Genomic DNA, 12,084 nt, shown 5'->3' on the forward strand with positions numbered 1-12,084 from the left:
CTGGAACTGCCCAACGATGCCAAGGGGCACTCAGTCCGCAATGGCAAATGGTGCACGCTGTGATGTAACGCTGCTGAACACAGAAACTGGTCCCAGTTTGCAGCAGAACTCATCATCCAGAACGATAACGCTCACAGTCATCATCGCTCCAAAGGGCGCAATAACACCACCAGTGTGCTGAACCTCTCCCCACCCAACTGTGGGGCTGAAAGCACGGCATGTGGGAGTCCCCTCCTGGGAGCTGTCCTGCAATGCAGTATCATTAAAAGACTTCGGTGCTCAGCAGTCCTATTCTACCTCCTGCATGAGGCCAAATTTTGTGGTGAGTATTTTGAGAGATGGAAGTGGATCCAGGAGATGTTTGCAAGGGATGCAAGGTAATTTGAAAAGAAAGGCAAGGGAGCCCAGCCCCGACCTTGGTAGCAGCAGGCTGGTTTACAGGGCATTAGGGGAGAGAATTAGGTTTTTATGATCAGGGAGACCAACAGGGTCTTTGCAAAGACCCTCCAGGGAAAAAGCCTCAGGGCTGCAATGTGTGAAGAAGGGACAGCTGGAGACTGTGCTCAGAGGAGCTGTGACTGGAGGCTCCCAAGAGAGGGAAGTCCGGAGGCTTGTGACTGCTGGCAACAGAGCAAAGGCTCCTTCCCAGCAATTACAGAGCCGGCAGCGCCCTGGGAACAGGATGTTCAGGAAAGCCTGGTGAGGTGGCATGTGCTGTGGGCGAAGGAACAGCCCAGGTGCATGGGGATTTGCCTTGGAACGGGTGAGTGATGGGCCAGCTGAGAGCTTATGGGTGAGGATGAAGAGACAGAGTGACACGGGCGACATCACGGCAGGTGTCTGCTGCAGAGCACCCGATGCGAAGTCTCCCCTGGATGGCTGGAGAAAGCCTCCCGATCACAGGCCCTTGCACTCCTGGGGGACTTCAACCACCCTGGTAGCTGGCTGGAGGGCAGCAGGGCTGGGGGCAAGCAACCCAGGGGATTTCTGGAGAGCGTCAAGAGCAACTTCTTGACAGAGCTGACTGACGTGCTGACCAGGGGAGATGTTCTTCTGGACTGTTTCTGATGACCAAGGAAGAAGAGTCAAAGACGTGAAGATGGAGAGAAGTCTTGGCTTCAGTGACCATGAGATTGTGAAGCTGAGTATTCTGAGACAAGCGACCAAGCTGAAGAGCACGATCAATTCCCTGAACTTATGAGAACAGATTCTGGGCTGTTCAGGGATCTGCTTCGCAAAATCCCATGGGAGCCTGCTCCAGAGGCCAAGGAGGCCAGGGCATCTGGGTCACCTTCAAGGACATCCGCCTTGAAGCACAAGAACGGCCCGTTCTGAGGACAGTTGGGCAGGCATGGCAGGAGGCCAGCGTGGCTGAACAACAAGCTCCCAGCCGAGCTTTTTCCTACAGGAAAAGGTAGAACCTGGAAGTCGGAAAGCAGAGCTGAGCCACCCAGGAGAAATACACAGCCATCCCTTCAGTGCACAGTGACGGAGCTGAAAGAGCACCTGGAGGTGCATCAGCAGCAAAAGGAGGGCCAAGGACAGCGTAAGCATGGGTCAGCGGGAGAGGGGACCAAGAGACCCAGTGACAAAGCACATGGAAAAGGCCGAGGTTCTCAGTGCTGCTTTTTTTTTTTTTCTTCTTGGTTTTCACTGGTCCGGTCTGTCTTCTGGCCTCCCAGGTACCTGAGCCTAGCGGCAGAGCCTGTGGGAACGAAGCGCTACCTGCGTTATCCTTCGTTATCCTTCCTCTGCAGAGCTCCTTTCCTGCCCACCCTCTCTGAAAAAGGCACAAACCCATGCTGGGAGGGGGGTCCCTTCGTCCTTCTGTGGGCTGCAGCGTGTATGTCGGACTTGATTTCCCTAGGTGATGTTGGAAACTTCACCAAGGCCAAGCAGAGATTTGCACACAAACCCAGGGCAGTCGAGTCTGCACTGGAAGTGAGGCTGCCCAGCTCCCGTTGCCTTTCAATGGTAATTGTGTGCTTGACTCCCCTGGGGACTAAAACGCTCCCCCCCCCTATCTGGGGCCAACACCACTGCGAGGCCCTGCACTGCTCAGCCGTAGTATTTTCACGTGAGCTCTGGTTCAGTCTGGTCCCCTACAAACAGGGATGCTCAGGCCTGCCGGTCCCCAAGAGACAGCCTACAGTTGTCTACAGGGCACAGGTGGGACCTAGACCCAAGCCTAGCTGGATCTTCCCCACTTGTCACCGTTCATGGCAGGGAAGCCTTTGTGCTAGGCACTGCAGATCTGGTCCCCACCTGGTATAAACTGAGTCCTTCCCACTTCTGATGGATGCACTCCTCCTGTTTGAACTAACTGGACTTTGTGTTACAGAAAATGGAGATGGAAGGGAGCTGAAATAGTCACCTTGTTCATCCACTCTTAATGGAGACCAGCTCTTCTTCAATCATTGCCCGCAGATGTCCATACGCTCTATTTTCTTATCCCACCAATAGCAGAAAAGTCCACATTTTTTTTGTTGACAGGCTGTGTGCTGCTTTATCATCATTAGCATCAGCAAGTTTCCCCTCTAATTTCTACCATCTGTTTCCCTCTATGTCAGTCAAAACTGGCCTTCCTTATCTTAATTGACACAGAGATGGAAGCCAGCTTTTGCCTTTCTTCTTTGTAGCATCTGTTATGATGCCTCCCCTTAATCATCTCTCCTTAGATTTAGCAGGAGTCACGGACTTCAGCTATGAGGCCCCAGAAACTGAAACAGGTGGAACACCCTGTTCAGATTCCTCATCCGTCATGGCTAAGGTGGGGCAGAATAGGAGAGTACAGACAAGCTGGAAAGGGTTTTGAGTTAGTGGAGCTTTTTGGCCATAGGAAAAGTGCCGTGCGTCTGTGCTGTGGTGCAGCCACCCCAGCGACGGGGGGTGGGGTGGTGAAGAAGAAGAAAGGGATGCTGAACTTCATCCTCCCATCTGCTGCCACCAGTGCTGGGGCTCGGAGGCTGCCCTGATGTGCCCCAAGCCCCCGCGGTGGAGCCATGCCAGCCGGCCCAGCTTCCCAGGGCTGCAGTCCTAGGGAAGAGGCAGCAAGCAGGGCTGTCACAGAACCATGGAATCATTTGGCTGGAAAAGCCCTTTAAGATCATCAAGCTCAACCGTTCCCCTAACCCTGCCATCCCACCACTAAACCCTGTCCCTAAGCACCTCATTTGCCCGGCTTTTAAATACCCTCAGGGGTGGGGACTTGACCCCTTCCCTGGGCAGCCCCTTCCAGTGCTTGATAACCCTTTCCACCCCAGCACCCTGCTGCCCTTTGCCTGGGTCTGGAGCTGATCCTGTTCTCAGAGGAGTCTTAATTTGGGATAAATGCCAGTGCTGCCAGTGGTAACACCATGCCCTGTATTACCCTTGCCACCAGAGTACCCAAGAACAGGGCTCCCATCCAGATGCTTTTTAGGCACGAAGCCTGCTCACTGGGTTCACTGCGAGCATCCTTTGGGGCAGGACCCACACCACTGGGGCTGATGTGTGCACAGCATCAGGCCAGCCACGCTCGAGTGCTGCCCTTGCGACCGATGCACAGCACCACGGTCGTGCCTTGCCCAGACCTTACCACTGGGTTTATGTCATTCAGTGTCCGCCCAGACCAAGGGGCACTGCAAATGCATGTTTTTGGGGCAGCGCAGTTAATACAACACGGCCTGTCTTTGCCATACGTTTCAATCCACCTGAGATTTACTCGGGAGCAGAGCAACTTGCTTTAGCCATTAATTAATAGTTGTGAAATCAGGGATGAATGTGGTCTGAATTTCAAGAGCTAACCATGTTTGTCCAGCATCTCCACATGCATTTGCTAGGCCAATGCTTTTGCAAGCAGCAGAACAGTTTGAAAGAAGAAGCTGTGAACAACCACGGGATTTAAATGCAACAAGTTCTTTTGAGGAAGGAAAAACTATTTTTCTGGGGATTTCATAAATTCCAGTAAGACTGTGGTCCATTACTGGACTCCTTTGGCTGGAGTGATGTATTACCCAAACTCTCTTACCAGTTCATCTTCACACTCATCCCGTGCGAGACCCTCTTCCTCACCCTCGTCCCCGTTCAGCGGCTCCTCTGTGTTGACCTCCGCCTCCGATGCTGTGTCTTCCTGCGAGATTTCACTTTTGCTGCCGTCCACCTTCTTCCGTACCTCTGCAAGAGCGAGAGCCAAGCCACCAGGGTCAGGGGCTGGGGGAGGCAATGGCTGGAGCCTGGTGACGCTAGAGCAGTGGGCTCCCAAATTCAGTTGGTAGGTAAAGAATGGATCTAGGTTTTCTTTTCTGCAATGGGAAGTTTTGCTGATTTTGAGGAAGCTGCCTGAAAGCAGCCCTGGAGAGGACAGAGCAGGGCATCGTTCTGCATCCCTCCAGCGTGCGTGTGGGAGGCAGAGAGAATCATAGAATCATTTGGGTTGGAAAAGCCCTCTAAGCTCACCCAGCCCAACTGTTCCCCTAACCCTGCCATCCCACCACTAAACCCTGGCCCTAAGCACCTCGTCTGCCTGGCTTTTAAATACCCCCAGGGATGGGCACTCGACCCCTTCCCTGGGCAGCCCATTCCAATGCTTAGCAACCCTTTCACTGAAAAAATTTTTCCCCATGTCCAACCTAAACCTCCCCTGAGAATAGAATAGAATGGAATAGAATAATAGAACAAAAAAGCAAACTAAAAAAATACAAACTGTATGAGAAAAGGAAAATAAAAATCTCATTATTTTAAAACCCAATTCTGTAATTTGGGGAGCTCTGGGATGTAATTTTAACTTGTGAGTCTGCTGTGGAACCTGGGAGTCGACACTTCCCCGTCAGAGCCCAGAGGATGCTCTAAGCCGCGATGGTTTGAAGCCCAGCTCTGCCGGGCAATTCCCTGCACTTTGTGCCTGATCTCAGAGCCTGCACCCGACTGACCTGCCGACATCTTCTGCTCTTCAGCAATCTGCTCCAGCCGGCCCAGGAGAGCATCAATGTTGGATTTGATCTGTGTCAGCTCTGTTTTGATTGTTTGCAGTTCACTGCACTTCACTTGGGAGGAAGGAAGGAAGGAAGGAAAAACAGGCATTTAGTGGCCCACAGAGCAGCCGAGGTACCCACCTCACCCTCTTGCCAGGCCCAAGTCGCCTCCCTGAGCAGGTTAAAAAACTCAACTGGAAACCCCATGCTAGAAACACACTCCTCGCATCCCTGGGGTCAGCGTGCAGTGGTGCTCACACCTCGCTGCACGGTGTATCTGAGCTTGTCTGTGCTGGGAGGAGCCACGGCGAGTGGCGTGCAGGGAATCCAGCAGGGCTGGCAGGGGCTTGGTGGGCAGGCGAGGAGCCGGGGGCTTCGCATGGAGCAGCAACGTGCCCTCCTCCACTGCCGGCCCTCGCCACCCTCCCGCCTGCTCTGGCACTGGCAGGGGAAGCTGGGGAGGCTGCAGCTGGTCGTATACGCCCAAAAAGCCCTTGTGTCTGCTGTCCAGGCACACTGTGGAGGCTGGCACCAGGCTCTGGCGTGCTCAGGTTGTATGCGCACCATCCCCTGCTGCATTCACAGTCTGCGGCCCACTTGGGCCGTTGTTTCCAGATGTTTCGATTTGTGTAAGGTTTTCCCGGGGAGCATCTGGCCCTGTGGGTGAATGCTCAGGGACAGGGGGTCCATGGGCACACCAGGCTCCACGCCATCCTGCGTGCATACTCACGCTTCAGCTTGGCCGAGCTGTTGGCGATGGCAGCCGATCTGGCGAAGAGCTTGACGGGGAGCGTCGCCTTCACGCGCCGGACGAGGGGGATGGTGACCCGTGGCCGCTTCACAGGAACCACCCTGGGCACCGGAGAGACTCGGCCCCGGTACTCAAAGAGCCTGGAGCAAGGAGGGAGAGGATGGGGGGGCTGAGGCAGCCCTGCAGCACCCCCACCCAGCCCTGCCGCGATGGCCATCGGGTGCCACAACCAGAACCCAAGCAGTGCTGCCAGTGAGCTGGGGCATGGCCTGGCTACTGGACCCCACTGTGCTGGGCTGGGCTGGACCACCCTGCATCCCACCTTGCCCCCAGCAGGAGCCACGTGGCAGGGAAGCCCTTGCCCCACGGAAAGCCCCTTAGGCTGATGCCTCCCCCGCTCACCTATCGTAGAAGTCGTCCCTGTAATAGTCGTAGTCAAAGTCGTAGCCGCTGCAGAGACAAAGACAGGATGGCACTGGTTAATTAGTGCTCACAATTTATTATTGTTGTTCCCTCATCCTCTGCTGAGCCTCCCAGGTCCTTTATCTGTTCCCCTTCCATAGGGGAGCCCCTGCCCCTCCACCTGGCAGGACGTGCGCGCTTGTCCTCCCGGCTGCGAGGGTCTGCAGGGACGTGGGCTGAGCTTGGGAGAAAGATTTGGGGGGCTGAACGCACTGGAGAGGGTGATGTTGGCAGCAGAGCGTGACCCTGCTTATCTCAAGGTAGAGCACCAAGATGCGAAGGTAGATTAAAACCTCCAAATGGAGGTGGGGACAAATATCTGCCAACACCCTGTGGGGCTGGTCCACATCTGCAGCGATGGCTGAGGTGCTGGGACCGGCCCCACATCCCGGGGCAGCCGCACGGGGAAGTTCACAGTATGGCGAATGGGTTGTGTCTGTAACGTGTGGGCTGGAGTGTGCTCATGGCACTGCTGATACCCCTCCATCCTGCCTTTTGCACAGTGGAGCTGTGCCTGTGTCTGGGGGGCCCTGCCCTGCCGCCACCCTCGTACTTTTTTTTTTTCATACCATATATAATTGTTGGGGGAGAAGTCAGGAAGAAGGGGACATTTATTAATTAAACATCTTTGCTATCAAAGATGTTTAAACCTCTCTCCTCCCAGTGAGATATTGCCCGCATCCCGTTTTCTTAAGCTTGAATTGCATTTTAACCCAAAGCTGGGGCAATGCCTTTCTCACTCCCCAGAGACCCAGCAACGTGCTTTCTCTCTTGCTGCACCTGGTTCTTCAGGAGGCAAGGCAACACCGGTGGTTACAGCTGGCAATCACAGCTCTTCAGAGACGGGACCCGCACCGGCACTGCCTGCTGCCCGCTCTCCGCAGCAGGGAGGAGCGACGCCGCTGAACATTCGCAGCAGCGGCCCCCGGCCCCGCGCTGCCCCTGCCGCCCTTGCCTGATGCTGGCTGAACTGATGCTGGTGAAATATGAAGTTAGGCTGACGTTCCCCCTTCGCTGCGCTGAACGAAGAGAATGGGTATTCCAGCCCTTGAAAGCAAAGAGCTGGTCCTGCACTGCGCAACTGTTTGAAGTGGCTTACCGAAACCCAGAAAATCTAATGGGAAGAGGGAGCGATGGGGAGAGGGAAGGACTCAGCCAGGAGAACCCAGGATGTGGGGAGAGGGAAAGACAAGCGTATGTAGCTGAGAGTAGACAATTTGGTGTTCTGCATCTTAGGCAAGAAGTGACAAGAAGAATGTGTGGCTGGCCAGGAAGGCCCGTGGGAAGCGTGGTTTGGACCAGGAATTCCATGCTTGACCCAGGATTACTCTCCCACCTATGCTGGCACTGGGCTTCCCACCCAGTGTTTCAGTTTCAGTAACTGGCCAGTTTCTTAAATGGGTTTCTTTCATGGTGGTGTCCCTCAGGGGTCTGTACTGGGACCAGTGCTGTTTAGTATCTTCATCAATGGCATAGATAGTGAGATTGAGCACACCCTCAGCAAGTTTGCAGATGACACCAAGCTGGGTGGTGCAGTTGACACACCTGAAGGATGGGATGGCATTGAGAGTGACCTGGACAAGTTGGAGAGGTGAGGACTTGGGGATGAAGGCATTGAGAGCAGCCCTGCCCAGAGGGACCTGGGGGCACTGGTGGGGGAAAAGCTGGACGTGGCCTCAGAAGTCCTAAGCCTTTTTCAAGGCCAGCCAAACCATCAGTGGTGTATGAGGTGGCTGATACAGACCATAAATGTTATTCTGCGATTTGCAGTAGGGAATGTGTGAGCAAAGCTGGGCAGCCTTGCATTTTTCTGGTGGAAATCCGGAAATCTGACCTGGTTTTGCAGCTTGTCTACAGAGGCAGGGGATGTGGCTTGCAACATGCCTTGTCTGCAGGGTGGTGGGTCCAAAAGCATCTGTGGGTGAAAAGCAAGGGGGAGTGCGGGGATACCCTGGCCCTGGCCCCGAATCCTCGGGGGACTGGAGACACTTCCACCCACTTCAAAAGGAATTAGGTGCGTAATCATCCTGGGGAGCTGGTCCTGACTTCCCAAGACCAGTGTGATTAATCTCACCTGGCTTCGACACTGGGAATGTAAAGAGATAAATCCAAGCTGGGGGGAAAGATGCAGTTCCAGGTCATGGTCCATCACATCCAAAGGCAGACATCTAAAATATGGTCAGGTAAAGAACTGGGTTTTTTTTATCCAGTAAGCATAAAGGGAGACCAGAGAACCAGCCCACATAAAAGCCACAACAGCATCGAGGGCTGAACTCACGTGAGACAAATCCACCCATAGACTCAGTGTGGTGTGGGACGGCAAATGAAAAAAATCTCAGCCCCTAGCAGTAGGGCTTGCAACACCTGCTAACCACGCGACGACCCGCAAGGAAGGCAGCAGGCTGGAAGAAAGGGCTTTCGGAACACTGTGCCTGCTGCAATGTGCTGGTCAGGTCATGCTTTACAGGGAGGCAGTGGCTGGGTGCCTTTACCAGCACCCTCGGAAGCCAGGCGTTGTGCAAAAGGCAGCTCTTCCAACATGAATGCAGAAAGAAAAGCCAGTAAAAAGCGAGCGCCTCAGCGTGGGTCATTTATCTGGACACTGTGTGCCTGAAAATTTCCCTGCATGTAGGAAAAACCTTCCCGAGACTGATGGATCATTCCTCAGTGACCTGTCAGGGCTTCCTTTGTGTACAGGAATAATTTTTTTGCTGTTTTTCAATCAGTTGGTGACACTGTGCTCTTTGCAAGGGAAGCAGGGACAGTCAGAATGAGAGGCAGCAGAAGGCTGTAAGGCTGCGCCAGGTAACACAGTGCTTGCTGCGTTTCTTCTGCTTTGTTTTTCTTTAGTAATTAAATAACATTTATTAACGGCGCACAGAGATTCAAAATCCAAGTATTCACAACCGAAGGGCAACTGGTTGTATGCGCTGCCTTTCCACTGCATTTGTGGTGCCATTTCCAAGCATGTACCTGAACAGCAAATGTATGTTTGAGCAGCTGTGCTTCTAATTATGGGCTGACGGCCCCGTGCTGGTAATCACAAGTGACACGCCGTGCTCAGCTCGCATCCTTCTACTAATGGTTGCACAACCTTAATTATCACTGCAGTAGAAATAATAGCTGCTGGAAAGCTGCTCGGAAAATCTGGCATTGATCAAGTAGTGAGCTTTTAAGATCTTGTGCATCTGGTGCAAGATTCCTTCCTCCTGCAAATAGCCAAGGTAGTGGGAAGTCGGGAGAGAAACATGGGAAGGGAGCCTGGCACTTCCAAGGTGCTGGGGCTGCAGAGGGGCTGCTGTAGGCTGGGACAAGGCGCACATCTCTACTGCCAGCGCTGGGTCTGGGTACCACTGCTCGCCTCCTCCCCTGCCCTGTGGCTGTTCCGCAGCCCTGTCCATGTGGATTTGGCACCAGGGCTTGCTGGGCTGTCACTGCTCCCAGCACCGCTGCTGAGGTGTGGGAGGAGGAGTGGATCTGTTTGGAGATGGGTTGACACCAGTTTTCTGCAGGGATCGTAACGGGTGTAACAAGGGGTGCAAATGCCAGCTGAGCTGGAAGGACATCGTCCACTTGCATCTGTAGACGGTGAAAATAAGTCAGCGGTAGTTTGCGTCTATCACCATTTCAGAGACAGTTCCTTGGGCTGCTGAGCTGCCAGACACTCGGTTGCTCCAGCAGCTCTTGCTGAGGTTGTCCTCACTGTCCTTTTGACTACAGAGCGACATTAGCATCAGCAGTACAGGGAAGGGCAGAGATTTGTGCCTCCAAAGGTCAAGTGCAGCACTGGCAGACCCCACTGCCCTGGGGCAGAGCCACCTTCCCTTCCCAGCCCACGGCAACAAGCTTACAGCACAGCAGGACCACCAGCACCGACCCGACCGCGGCCCAAACTACCCTGGGAAATCCTGTCTGGACATTCGCTATGCAGGCAAAAAAAAGCATTGCCAGAAGGCAAAAGGTGTTGAGACTCAGGATGTGAATACCTGGGGGGCACGGTCAAAATGCAACCTCATTTTCCAGCCACCCTCATGAACTCATTCGCAGGATCTCCAGGCACGTCTGCGTTCAGCAGCGGCGGCTGCGGTGCAGGAGCAGGAGCACCCAGGGGACTTGCCACGTGCAAAGGGATGCTCTGGCAAATGCCAGCGGCAGAGGAAGGGAGGCCCTGAAGATCCAGAGAGATCGGGGTAGAGCAGCGATGACAGTAAGGTTTTACATGAACAGAAGGTCGCTCTTGTGGAGAGACCCGAAAGAATTTTCCATGGCATGAACCTGGGTGTATGTTTTACCTACTAGAGGTAGATGAGAGGCTATGTCCCCAAGGATTTCTATTAAACGCCCAGATACCCCCTTGGGCTAGCGGATCAAGGAAGACTGTCCAGATCATTGCTTCTTCTACATCCAAAATGAGGCTTCCTTTCCCTTCCCCTTGACCCTCTCACACAGACTTGGAGTGAGGCAAAGTAAAAACCCAATCTTTGAAAAAATAATCTGATATGTTTAACGCATTTCTATAAATTACAATGCTGTGATTTTTTGAAGTCTAACATTTAGAAAAATGGTTAGGGAAGCTCTAACCACAGCTCGCTGTGAGCCTGCCTTCCCTGCCTTCTGTGGGATATTGTAAGTTCTGCTAGTCCAGATGGCAAAGTTTAAATCTGTCACCAATCTGGGATGAAATACTGCTGAAGCTCAGAGCAGTGTAGTTCTCTGGCCCATATTTTAGCATATCTGTAGTTGTGGGAGGAAGCAAACATCTCTCATTCGCTCCCTCTCCATCTACATGACAGCCTTGATGTATGAAATATTGGTCATTTCAGCAGAAATGGATCAGCGGTCAAGGCATGGATGAAGGGTAAATGAAAGGCTCTTTACTGCAAGATGTATGGAATGAATCGCTTTGCATTCCAGCTACCAGCACCACCCAGGTAGTACATGTGCAGCTAAACCAGAAGAATTGTGTCATCTCTATTTCCATACATCGGCGCGGGCAATGCACAGAGCCCACTGCCCCTCGACTGGCACCCCCATCGAGGGGGCCAGGCTCTGGTGAGGGGCCAAGCTGGCCTGAGGTGGGAGGAAAAACTTGCCTGGTGAAAGCGGCAGAGGAAGAGCTCAGCTGAGAGGCTTGGGGGAGACCTCGACAGACACCCTGGGGGTGCTGGGGGGACTGCTGAAGCTCTGGGGGCTTTGCCTATGCCAGCAGAGCATTGCCAGCACCCAGGTTTGCCATTCCGTAGCACATCCGTGTTGGACTGCGTGGCTGAGTCTTGAATCACAGTTTTTTTCATTTCTCTTCATCCCTCTCACTTTGTTTTCTTTTTGTAGAAAAATCTACAGTTCTCTCATGATTTCCTTTCTCATTACACCCACTTATAACCCTGATACTGATTTTAGTCTTCCCAACATCACACCTTCTAAATCCTGACTCAGAACCCCAGTCTCCATACCCTGAGACTGTCATAAAAACAATGAAAATTTATAAATAAAACACATTCTGGGACCTTGTTATTTGGTCTGGGGCTCCTGAAACCTGCAGGATACTCTCCTTTTCAAGTTTGCCCTTCTGCAACCTCAGGAGCAAGAACTTAATGAGTTTGTCCCACACTCCCATGACTCTGGACTCTGTGAATGAAAGTTTTCACTTCTTGTGAAAATCTGGATAAAGTCTCTAGAGCTGGCACCAGTGAAGGCTCGCTCTGACATCTGTAACGCCTTATGTCTCCCACAGACCCACTCCATGTCCCACTCGTCCCTCCTGTTCTCTTGACCTTTTGGTCACTGCTCTGCAGCACAGGCTCCCTTGGGGATTCCCCCGGCCGCCTCCTTGGTCCACCTCCATCTGTGGGATGCCCAACGGCTTCCCACTTTCTCCCTTTCCCCATCATTCTTTGCTTGCCCTTTTCTCCAGTGTCT

General features: G+C 53.2%; 1 protein-coding gene across 1 annotated transcript in view; it reads right to left on the minus strand.

Annotated features, from left to right (window-relative positions):
• RALY (RALY heterogeneous nuclear ribonucleoprotein) overlaps window positions 1-12,084 on the minus strand; it is a 19,377-nt gene that overhangs the window by 629 nt on the left and 6,664 nt on the right. Inside the window, exons 3-7 of the mRNA XM_009637367.1 lie at window positions 6,106-6,153; window positions 5,683-5,843; window positions 4,911-5,024; window positions 4,010-4,155; window positions 298-300 (exon numbers count right to left, since the gene is read on the minus strand). Of these exons, the coding sequence (XP_009635662.1) occupies window positions 298-300; window positions 4,010-4,155; window positions 4,911-5,024; window positions 5,683-5,843; window positions 6,106-6,153 (472 nt within the window). The remainder of the gene's footprint in view (window positions 1-297; window positions 301-4,009; window positions 4,156-4,910; window positions 5,025-5,682; window positions 5,844-6,105; window positions 6,154-12,084) is intronic.

This window comes from Egretta garzetta, unplaced genomic scaffold (genome assembly GCF_000687185.1).
Source record: "Egretta garzetta isolate BGI_Z169 unplaced genomic scaffold, ASM68718v1 scaffold24, whole genome shotgun sequence".
Taxonomy (NCBI): Eukaryota; Metazoa; Chordata; class Aves; order Pelecaniformes; family Ardeidae; genus Egretta; species Egretta garzetta.